The sequence below is a fragment of the Triticum aestivum genome, chromosome 7A (genome assembly GCF_018294505.1).
Source record: "Triticum aestivum cultivar Chinese Spring chromosome 7A, IWGSC CS RefSeq v2.1, whole genome shotgun sequence".
Taxonomy (NCBI): Eukaryota; Viridiplantae; Streptophyta; class Magnoliopsida; order Poales; family Poaceae; genus Triticum; species Triticum aestivum.
In genome coordinates, this window is record NC_057812.1 from 581,695,909 (window position 1) to 581,707,967 (window position 12,059).

The window sequence follows — 12,059 nt, forward strand, 5'->3', positions numbered from 1 at the left end:
ACCAAACTAGTCAGTTATTGTTCATGGAGATTTTTTTTATCTTTTGTATTACATTCAATTATCAAAATCTATAAAAGTACTATCTTTAATTTTTGGGGTTGGTCTTCACGAATTGCATGTCTATTGTAGTCCGTACAATATAAAAATACTAATGCAACTAGACAAACGATCTAAATATGTTATCTTTGCTTTCACTAAAGCTAATTGAGAGAACATGCGAACAACCATTTGCATTAGCTTCTATTTTTTGCAGGTAACATTTGCATTTATCTTGAAGAGGAGCGGAATCTATTTGAGTGAATATTTTGTTTGGATAAAATGCACCATCTCACATAGAGGGGCGATTTGGCATCCGGGAGCATATGCTCCTGGTTTTAAAATGCGTTTTAAATGTATTTTGAAATGTCACAAAATTCGGATAAAATGTTTCGCATGCACATCTCGACATCCACGTTCTCGCAAAGTCATTTCGCGAAGAACCGACAACTTTTGTGTCCCGTGTGAAAACAACAAAATTCAGTGTGTTTAAAAAGGGCTTTTCATGAGACATCTTTTTTTTACACAAGCCACAAAAATTGGCGGTTTTCCGCGAAACTTGGCACACACATGTAGAATATTGAGATGATGCTTCAAAAAAAATTCTTCGGAATTCTGTGACATCTTGAAAAGCTTTTTCCCGTGGCAGGATTATGCGGCCATGTGCCAATGTGGATTTCTCCATCTCACATATGTTGTTAAATAAATAGTGGATAAGTCTGAGGAAATCTAGACATTTTTATCTTTTGATTGCTTCAAGCCTCACACCCAGTTAAGAGTATATCAAGGGTGTTTTTTGAATATTTCCCGATGGAGGAGCTGCGCATCACATGCACATCTATCGTGTCCCTCCCAGCATGATCTAACGGTGCATGATAGAGTGGAGCACCGTATCACTTAAATGACCGTATCACCAGATACTTTGCCGGGGGCAGCACATCACATCACATCAGAGCAGCCAGACAATTCAAACCGCACCGGGGAGGGCTCCACGCTCCCTCACACCCACGCCGCGCTGCTTCCGGATTCGACTCGTTCCAATCCCCCACCGGTCCAAAATCGCACCCAGAAAGGCCTCGAATCCGAATCCACCCGTCGCGATTCAAACCAGGCCACCCCCCGCTTCTCTCTCCCCTCCCCTCCTCCCCCTGCTCGCGCAGCGCGGCGCCGCCGCCGCCGACTCCTCCTCGCCGGGGCCGCGGGAGCGGCGGGCGATGGAAACCCTAATGGTGGACCGCGTCCACAGCAGCCTCCGCCTCTTCATGAACCGCAACGCCGTCTTCCTCTGCGAGCGCCTCTGCGCCCAGTTCCCCGCCGAGGTACCGCCCCGCTCCCCCCTCCCCCCTTCCCCCCCATTCGGGCAGGTAGGCGTTAGATCGGGCGTTGTGCCGGTGTGCGGCTGCGGCCTCACTGCGGGTTTCGCCTGCGCGGTTCGGTTTAGCGTTTATTTTTGTACTCCCGAGGGCCGCGTGAGCTTGGGCGGTGGGATTCGGGCTAGGGTTTACCGAGTCTGAGCATGAACATCTTAATCTAGCTGTCTGGGAAAATTGTTTGAATTCGTTTGTAACTGGAGCAGCGCATATGATTTCTCAACAGTTAATGGAGAATTTATGCTGTCGTTTCGCATCCTGGAAGGGAACTGTTTCACAGTTCACTTAACCGATTTTAGGGGTGAATAGATACAATAACGTGTTATGCTCTATGGTGAATTTTCCCTTGTGTAAATCTCTAGGTAGCAACTGTAGAATTTTTGAGCTATCTAGTAGCTTAGATCAGCTACTATTATATATGATCCATCTTTTCCTATTCTTTTAGTAACTGCAGCATGTGTGCTTAGTTATTTATTTGCATTTCCTGCAGTAGTTTTCAGGAACTCCAGTAGCCAGGTTTATGTAAATCAAATATTAGAGTTTCTGGTTTTTGGTCTTTATTGTGTATCGCATTAAAATTTTAGCAGTGATGAATCTGAAGCTAGTTGAGACATACACAATGGCCTGACATTAGCTGACTCTCTATTGCACGATCTAGAATATTTGCTAATGTGGAAGAGAGGGGAGTAGGAGAGAGAGAGAGGGTACAATGGACTCTTAGAGCCTGTTGGATTCTCTTCACTCTGCAACTCCCCTCCTGGAGTGGCACATAACGCTCTAACTACATGTGAGTTGGAAGTGCGGAGCAGAGTGGGCTGCAGTTTGATTTCGCGGAGCGTAGGAGCGCGGGCTGCATGCTCCCATCTCCACTTTGTAACAAAAAATGAGATGAACAGACAAAAGCAGATTCAACAATGCCAAAATTTGAGAGATAGCACCCTTTTTCTCAAGAGATATATACCAAAATCATTTTCTAAATCAGTTTGCAGGTGTATATTGTACTAAATGTGCTTGGCCTTTCTCCTGTGTACAGACCAATGTGCAGTTGCTAGCGACTTGCTACCTTCACAACAACCAGCCCTATGCTGCATACCACATTTTGAAAGGTAATACCGTTTTTCTGTTTTAGTTGCCAAATTGTTTTTAGTGCTTTTGTGGTCAGCGTTTCCTATATGCTATGTAGGTAAGAAGCTGCCGGAGTCTCGATACTTGTTTGCTATATCATGCTTTCGAATGAACCTACTGCGGGAAGCTGAAGAAACTCTGTGTCCAGTCAATGAACCAAATGTTGAGGTATATAGCATGGTTGTGAACATGATGTGTTTCCCGTGCTTCTGAAAGTATCTCATGCAGTGATCGTAGATTTGTCATAAGTTTGCCCCAAAACTCGAGTTCCGTTCTGAACTAGGGGTACCATGAAACGTTACTGGTTCTAAGAAAGAGCATCTGTCCCTGCTGTCTCGTAATTTCCAGAACTGGAACTAGAAAAATGGATCTATTGTGTTTTTAACGATTTATGCACTAAGAATTTTAAAGCCTATAATCTAGTACTACCTCCGTTCCAAAATAATTGAATTTCTGGGTTTGTCCTAAAACTTGTTTAAGTCTGACTAAGTCTATAGAAAGATATATTAACATCTGGAACATCAAATTAGTCTCTTGAGATTCTTTATATGAAATATATTTTTGTACTATGTGTATTTGGTGTTGTGGATCTTAGCACATTTTTTTTACAGAGCTAGTCAACTTAAGCAAGGATGACTTAGGAAAAACCTAGAGCTTAACTTATTTTGGAATGGAGGGAGTACATTCCAAAAGTTACACTTGAAGAACATTAGACCCTTTTGATACTTATTATTGCCTGTTGAAGCAATTGTACCAACTATGCCATAAATGAAAATTAGTTGTGTAATGTTATATTGATCCCTTTTAGTTATTACAAATCGTGGATATGATAGATTCTGTACCAGATAAACATTGACAGTGTGTGATTAATACTATTACTTGACACTGCATGGGATGGTGCAAACTGCCCAGACATTCTTTTCCTTCTCTTATATTGGGGCATGCCATTTTTCTAAGATTGCTGGCGAACTATTTTATTCTACAGGGGTGAAGTAATGGCTAGTGAATAGAAAAAGCAGTCACATCTTTGCCTGCTTTATATTTTGGGCCACATTGTTAATTACGTTGTTTTACATCCTGTGTATAGGTTCCAAGTGGTGCGACAGGACATTACCTTCTTGGACTAATTTACAGGTCCGTTATTCATGGGAGAACTGAACTGTGTTCCGTGTGTTTTGATTTGTTAGACATGGTTCATTGTATATACCTCACCCCCCCCTGTAGGTACACTGGCAGAGTGGCAGCTGCAGCCGAGCAATTCACACAAGCTTTGACTCTAGATCCTCTTTTGTGGGCGGCATATGAGGAATTGTGTATACTAGGTTGGTGCATTAGACATCCATAACTGGAATTTTATAATAGGTCTATTCTTCTGTTTGATTAGAAGTCCTCACAAGTCACAACGAAGTTTTTGTTTTTTTAGGTAAGTTTTCGTTTTGTTTGGGAGTTAAGAATGGAAAATACAATGCAGATTTTCCAAAGAACCTTCTGAAACATTGCATTGTCAGTGTCTGTCTTGCCTGTACCCTAACATTTGGAAATATGGGGAATCTTGTGTATCAGAACGTTTGAGTGTTGCTGCGATAAATTCTGCAAAAAAAAAGTTGCAGTGCATCCAACCATTCTCGATTAGCTTCATGTTATCAGTAAATAGATATTCTTTTTAATCATTATGCAGAATATTACCATTGCCACTGTACTCATTATATGCCTAGTGTGCTGCATGCATCCCTATCTCATCATCTCACATTTCACTTGTGATTTATACAATGGCTAAATATTCATTGGCCTCACCCTCTCTAAAAATATAATTTACACGTTATAAACATAGACTGAAAGTGTGTTACCATCTTGTAGGAGTTGCTGAAAATGCAAATGAATGTTTTACGGAAGCAACTGCCCTACGTCTCCAGCAGGAACAAACATCTACATCAAATCTGGAGAAGTCAAACTTTGTCAATGAAAATCGAGTTCTATCTCCCAATGTATCAGCAAGCCTTGTGGATATCAGCCCTAAGCACATAAAACAATTGCCTGCTAACAACGCAGCTGAAGTGCCTGGTTATCCTCATCTAAGAGCAACCGCATTGCATGTGCAGAACAGTGTACAATCTAATGTAGGACAGTTTGACAGTCCATCACCAACTGTAACACAGGTTAGTAGAACCTAACTGATTCTCTGCTCTCTAGGTTATCTGGCAATATAGAGTTGTACCAATGCTTATAATCAATGGTTACAGGAAGCATCAGCCTTAATGTCTTATGCTTCGCATTTGGTGACACTGGCAAAATGTCTTATGTTAAGCAGCCAAAAATTCTCCAGAATCTTCCTATTTGATCTATTCACAGCCTTTTCGGTTCATTTTCCATTGCAACATGTTATCATTCTGGTTAACAAAGCCCAAGAAATTAAATAGCTGTGAGGCTTAGCACATATTACTATTTTCATATCAGTTTAATAATTTTTCGGAGAAGAGATAATAGTGTAGTAAAGCTGTGTACTATAGACCCAAAGTGGTTGGACCCAAAGTCCTGTAAACAGCCTCTTACAGAAATGTAGGGAAAGGCTGTGTACTATAGACCCAAAGTGGTTGGACCCAAAGTCCTGTAAACAGCCTCTTACAGAAATGTAGGGAAAGGCTGTGTACTATAGACCCAAAGTGGTTGGACCCTTCGCTGGACCCTGTGCAAGCGGGAGCCACATGCACCAGGCTGCCCCTTTTTTTTCTTTTTTTTAAACTGATAATAGTGTAACGTTATAACAACTTGGAATTAGTGTTTGGACACCTAGTTCCTTCATTTTTAAGATTTAGTTCGTAACCTGTCTGACTTGTCTCTATGGCTGAGTTGTGTTTTACTTAATATCATTTGACAGACTTCTGGCATCGTTCCACCACCACTCTTTAGGAATCTCCATGCCTATCAGAATACAACAAGTGGTGATGCTCCGGCCAAACCAAAGGTTAATGCAGTGAACCAACCACCTAGAAGAAAATACTTGGATGAAGCAAGGCTGAAGAAGGTTGTTGTTTCATCAACTGAACCTGTTATCTGATTTTTATTTGTTCCTCTTGTCCTATATGTGGAACTGCTAGAGGTTTTTCTTACTGTGGGATATCAGATACACCTCTTTTTGCATTTTAATAAAAACACAGTAGGCCCCTCCCCGTCAACTCTTCTCTGAAAAGGATATGGTGCTGGAGTAAATGCACATTGGCTGATCATGCTTTATGACATGCTGCCATTTTCCAGTTGCCCAACTGGTGGTGCCTGCTTCAGTATTAATTGTGAACATTGTCTTCACCTCCTGGCTGTTCTAGCCTGTAAAATTCCAGTCATGGTCATCTATATGAAGATTCAGGATGCTGTATCCTTGCTGTGTAGTGTACCAGCAAGTAGCTAGTACCAGTGAATCCACAGTACGCTTGGTTGCAGCTGGGTTGCAAATTCCCTTACCTTTAAAGTACTACCCTGATGATGCTTGTCTACCTGCTAGATTTTTGCCTGAGTTTCTGTTTATCCGTTCTTTTCTTATCCTCTTCGCATTCCAGTATTGCTGTATAGTACGATAATAGCTGGTGGTATTAAGAACTGAAAAGATTGCTATAATCTAATATTTTCTGTTATGTTATCATTTTGTTGCTATAAGTTCCTCTATGGTGTAATACTCGGTGGATGTGAAACTAGTTAATCTGCACTACTGTGCATTGAAGATCTTTCCTCAGTAATATTTTTCTTTTCTCATTGCCGTCTGTTAGAATAACCCATGCAATCTAACGTAGGGTCATTTTTTGTTGTTGTTATGTAGCTTTCAGGTCTGGCTGTACACCCTCTTTTCTATTACTTCTGCTAATAGTCAGCACATTCTTTAATTTACATCTCATGCTTCGTTTTTTTGCTTATGATGATATTAGACTTGAGGATTCTTTTCAGGTGACTGGAAGACTCTTTAATCCGAGTGGTGATTCAGTACCTCGAAGAAGTGCAAGACTATCTAGGGATACTCCAATAAATTCGAATTCCAATATATCTCAGTTTGGAGGAAATGGATCAGATCACTCGTCAGGTAAATTGCGAGTAAACTCGTCCACATCATCAAAATTGTGTTCGACAGCCATACGTTCTGTGCAAGTTAGGAAAGGAAAGCCACGGGCTACAGAAAATTTTGATGAAGGTGATTATCATTTCAATGTGGATGATCCATCTAGTTATGTAAACGTGGTTGACATGTTGTTATATATCTGTGCACTCTGGATCTATCTGCAGTTTTATCTACATGTTTCTGTTCTGCCTATGAGTTTAAATTAGTTATGTTAAGTCATTTTGCTATCCTGTTTCTTGTGCTCATATCTATATGATTCTTGCACTTCCATTTGAATATTGTTTTTATGACACCAATTTTAAAAATCCTTTAGGTTGCTGACAAATAGGGGAAGATTACTTACTGATTTTTGCTGGTTCATGGCATTAATCTGTGTGTTATGTTATCTCCTAATATCAGTTTATATCTCAAGCATTTATGGTACTACAATAACATTATCTGCTCTGTTTTTAAGCATACGCCTGTCCTTATATACATGCGGTTTTGTTTTTTTACATATTACATAACTTATAAACAGCAAGATTGTGTATTTCTTTTCTTTGGTATGACATTGTATTGTTTGATTTATGGAATGTATCCTTGAGAAGATATATATTTTCACTGGAAAGCGATGTAATTTTGGCTGCCAAATGATCTCTATATATTTTCTCGTTGAGTAAATGGCACCAAGGGTCCTTAAACCATTCCATGATGATTCTACTTCACTCGTACGTAGAAAACAAATCATCATGATTAAATATTGAAAGCAATTTCTCTCAGTGTAAACTTGTTTCAAGATCTGTGGAATTTGTCGCTGTGAAATGGCATATATTGTTTTATCTTTTACTGGATCGTACTGACTATTTCACCTTAGCTTTTGCTATAGCATATTACCGTTTTGTAGAATTATATATTTCCTAGTTCCTAGGAATAATCTCCATTGCATTGCGCTTTATGGATAAACGCAGCATGTTCCCTTCTCTGTCATCTTCACATGTAAGATGCAAATTATTTTTCTGAGTCTCAGGAAGCAGGTATGAAGCTGTTGATGAGATGTGGACAGATAATATAGCAGCAACTTCATCTTCTTTAAGTATAGCTGAAGGAAGGTACTTTGAGCAAGATAAAGCTGAGCGAACCCTGTCACAAGACTCCAAAATGGCGACTGGTATCAGGGAGCTATTGGGACTTTTGCGGACACTTGGGGAAGGCTATAGGCTATCTTGCTTGTTTAAGTGCCAGGTACATTAAAGATGTACAGGTTTCAACTACAGAAATACTAACCATCTACCCAACGTTGTAACCAATTCCATTCACTTAATGGTCAGGAAGCACTGGAAATCTACAGGAAACTCCCAGAGCCACAATTTAATACGGGATGGGTCTTATGCCAGGTACAATTTGTTTAGTATTGCAAGATGATTGGAGAATCCTTTGCATACTTTTGATTTATGTTATAAAAATATGGTTCCTATTGTATTTCATGCAATATTATATATAGGGTCTGCATAGAAATGAGTACTTCAGATGACAACTTTGTTTTCTCCCTCTGGTTTTCTTCGGAGTGACTTAAATCAACTGAGGACTTAATTTAGCATATTTGTTGGGAATATTATAGTTTATTTTGCTTGTTGGTATGTTGTCAAATGATGTTTCTAAAGTTGTAACTTGAGTGTTGACCCTGAAGAGTTATTATATGAGTGGGCATCCCTGACAATTTCATTTTACTATTGATGTTAGATATTTGACTTCCTCTTCAATAAACTATCAGTTTTATTTTATGGAAAACACGTTGATATTTTAATATTTTTATGATATATACAAAATGAATAATTTGCATACTTATTTCCGTTGGCATCATAAGCTTATTATCGTTTTGGTCAACTATGCAGGTTGGGAAGGCATATTTTGAATTGGTCGATTATTTAGAAGCTGATCATTTCTTTGAGTTAGCGCATCGATTATCACCGTGCACGTTGGAGGGAATGGACATATACTCTACTGTTCTTTATGTAAGCGAACTCACTGCCGTTACACTTGCTTACTTTTTAACCATATTTAGCTCCGAGCTCACATGCTTCTTTTGTAGCATTTGAATGAGGAAATGAGGCTAAGTTACCTTGCTCAGGAGCTTATTTCTGTTGATCGACTATCTCCTCAAGCATGGTATGTCGGTTGCCTCTCAGAAGTTAATAATCATGCTGGGCCATTTTTCCCCTGCAGTATGTTTTCTGTTACTTCCGTCCTTTTGCTTTTGCGGAAACTTCTCTCTCTCTCTCTGTCTCTCTCTCTCTCCATTTTGCAATGGTTCCTCCCTTTTGTTCGGACCTAGACACAGGGTTAAAAGAAATGAAAGTTGAGGATTATGAAAGCTATTTGTGGCCTCTCCAGTTTTTGATTGATGATGTTAAAAATTGATCTTTGTCTCAGCGCAGCGCTAGGCAATGGGACAAATCTAGTGTACAATTGCAAATCTTGCATAAATGTGACCGTTTCTACTATATTTGTTTTGAATGCGAACAGGTGTGCAGTGGGAAATTGCTTTGCCTTGCGGAAAGATCATGAGACTGCTTTAAAGAACTTCCAGCGTGCTGTACAGCTTGACTCAAGAGTAGCATATGCTCACACTCTATGCGGTCACGAGTATGTGTTGCCTCCCATAATTATTGATCGTATATTTGTATTTGAGTAATTGCACTTACCTTTTCATGGACTTGTCACTTGGGGTCTGTGAACTTGAAGGTTGTAGTTGTGCATTTAGGTCCTTCAATTTCTATAGATGTACCAACACAGTTGCAACCGTACTTATCTAACTATGAATGATCATCTGGCATGTTGACCCTGTTAAATCCAAAGTTTGACCATGTGTTCTGACAGTTGTATAAGTCGTCCAGTGACATATGGAAACGTCCTTCACATCCTAGATATCATGGTTGAATTGTGATTCGATGAGAGCCAAGATGCCATCCTATTTCTAATCACCAATACATCATGTTTTTAACATCTGTTGACGCACCTATCAATTTCCATTTTAGTTGCCGCACTTAATCTTTCTATTTCATCCACTATTAATGTTTGAGATCATTTGCCAATTTATTTTGATCCTACTGTCTTTCCTTTGAACTGCAGATATTCTGCATTGGAGGATTACGAGAACAGTGTTAAATTCTACCGATGTGCACTTCAGGTAGATGAAAGGCACTACAATGCCTGGTATGGGCTTGGAGTAGTTTACCTTCGCCAGGAAAAGTTTGAGTTTGCTGAGCATCATTTTAGAAGGGCATTTCAGATAAATCCCCGTTCTTCTGTTCTTATGTGCTATCTTGGGATGGCCTTACATGCTCTAAAGGTTTGACATTGTCAAAGACTGTGAAGTAGTTACTGGTTTGAAGTGTTGTTGTCTTCTGCCCAATTCGTAAATATGAACGTCTTTTTGATTTTGAACTTTGACAGAGAGATGAGGATGCATTGGAGATGATGGAGAAAGCCATATTTTCTGATAAGAAGAATCCACTTCCTAAGTATCAGAAGGCTTTAATTCTGGTAGGACTTCAAAAATATCAGGAGGCTCTGGATGAGTTGGAACAGCTAAGGGAGATTGCACCTCATGAGAGTAGTATGTATGCACTTATGGGCAAGATATACAAGCAACTCAATATTCTCGACAAGGCTGTATTTTGCTTTGGCGTTGCCCTTGATTTGAAACCTCCCGCTGCCGACCTTGCTATAATCAAGGTATGACACTATCATATTTTACTTATTACTGCAAGCTGCCCCATTTGCTGCCTTTTTGTTTCCTCACTACATTTTTTTTTTGTTATACATAAGCCAACCTATGTTTTTCTTTTCCTAGAGTGGTCCCATAATAACTGCTAGTTAAATTGTTACACTTTCTTTTAATTTCTTCCCATTACTGTGCTGGTCTCATCAATTTGAATTACTTGTATTTGAATACTGTCTGATGTTTGGCAGTCTGCAATGGAGAAAGTACACCTTCCAGATGAACTGATGGAGGATGATGACCTGTAAGTTCACTTTAAAGCACAAACTGAGAAATGGACATTTATTCAGATCTATGAGTTTCTGCTTGTGCTTCGGAGTCATGGCCTGAATGTGCTTTCTGAGAGGAACTCAGAGGTTGAAGGAAGCAAGCACATCATGTGGAACCAGAATTTACAGCAACTATGGATTCTCTTGGGGCATTAGTGTACCATTAACCACCCAGTTTTGTAGCATTAGCTGTAACCTGTACACTGACAGCACAAACACAACATGTGTAGTAGTTTAGGTGTACAAGCTGAGTATTGGCAGCGAGGCCTGTATCATTGTACAATTGTACGAGTATCAAAAGAAATCGTCGAGAAATATGAAAACGATGCCGGGGCAAGATCATGGGGAATCAAACAGATTGTGAATTGTACAGTACCAGTATTCTTCTCTGGTGCTGTATTCGAGGGTTTGAAGCATTTCTGTACAAGTAGGTGGGATGATGCTCTGCGTGTCCGCCTTGTTCCATTGCATGTAGTGGGGAGATGATGGAACGTATGCGTGGCTTTGCATCCAACCCAAGTGAAAAGTGTAACATCTCGTTATGTTACCATACTGATCTATTGCTTGTAGTCCGGCATCACATTGGTAAACATTGACAGATCAAGAAGAATTCTACCGCAGTAGGCAATATTTAGAAATTTTAAGTGTAATTTAGCATACTGTACTGTATCCCTGTTTATTACATGAACTGGAATGATCGGGTAAGATCTACTTTTGGTTCCCAAAATATGTCTGCTTATCTGGTGCATACCATTTGAACCTACATTTTCTATCTAGTACTTCCTCTGTCCCAAAATATAAGAACGTTTTTCATACTAGTGTATTATGAAAAACGTTCTTATATTTTGGGACGGAGGTGTTTAAGTGAAAGATCAACTTGTATTGATTGATAGAACTAGTACAGCTTATATATGTTTGGAAAAGACGCATCGCACAAGATGCGATGGTTGGAACCGATGCAACGGTTAGAGCATCTTCAGCCGTTGGCCCCTCAGGGGGCGCCTAAAATCGCCGCCTGGGGGCGAGGTGGCGCAAAAAAGGGTCTGAGGGCGAGTTGTGTTGGAAATATGCCCTAGAGGCAATAATAAATTGGTTATTATTATATTATATTTCATTGTTTATGATAATCGTTTATTATCCATGCTAGAATTGTATTGATAGGAAACTCAGATACATGTGTGGATACATAGACAACACCATGTCCCTAGTAAGCCTCTAGTTGACTAGCTCGTTGATCAATAGATGGTTACGGTTTCCTGACCATGGACATTGGATGTCGTTGATAACGGGATCACATCATTAGGAGAATGATGTGATGGACAAGACCCAATCCTAAGCCTAGCACAAAGATCGTGTAGTTCGTATGCTAAAGCTTTTCTAATGTCAAGTATCATTTC

At 39.8% G+C, this 12,059-nt stretch overlaps 1 protein-coding gene across 2 annotated transcripts; it reads left to right on the plus strand.

Annotated features, from left to right (window-relative positions):
- The first annotated feature begins 994 nt into the window (after positions 1-994).
- LOC123148430 (cell division cycle protein 27 homolog B) lies at positions 995-11,410 on the plus strand. 2 transcript variants are annotated; one of them, XM_044567857.1, is made up of 16 exons: positions 995-1,355; positions 2,440-2,512; positions 2,590-2,699; positions 3,619-3,665; positions 3,756-3,853; positions 4,389-4,687; positions 5,407-5,553; positions 6,465-6,705; positions 7,640-7,854; positions 7,941-8,006; positions 8,505-8,624; positions 8,702-8,778; positions 9,136-9,255; positions 9,742-9,961; positions 10,066-10,347; positions 10,585-11,410. In XM_044567857.1, exons 1-16 carry the CDS (start codon positions 1,251-1,253, stop codon positions 10,639-10,641), a joined length of 2,277 nt encoding a protein of 758 aa, XP_044423792.1. In that variant the 5' UTR covers positions 995-1,250; the 3' UTR covers positions 10,642-11,410. The 2 variants fall into 2 exon arrangements, with proteins under 2 accessions (XP_044423792.1, XP_044423793.1); XM_044567858.1 differs by having other exon boundaries at positions 6,465-6,597.
- Positions 11,411-12,059: the final 649 nt, after the last annotated feature.

What these genes read in the sequence shown, in the direction of transcription:
- LOC123148430 (XM_044567857.1), top strand. Translation starts at nt 1,251, where the DNA reads ATGGAAACCCTAATGGTGGACCGCGTCCACAGCAGCCTCCGCCTCTTC. An exon ending in TCAATGAACCAAATGTTGAG is followed by an intron (nt 2,700 to 3,618) that starts GTATATAGCATG and finishes TCCTGTGTATAG; the next exon opens with GTTCCAAGTGGTGCGACAGG. An exon ending in CATCACCAACTGTAACACAG is followed by an intron (nt 4,688 to 5,406) that starts GTTAGTAGAACC and finishes ATCATTTGACAG; the next exon opens with ACTTCTGGCATCGTTCCACC.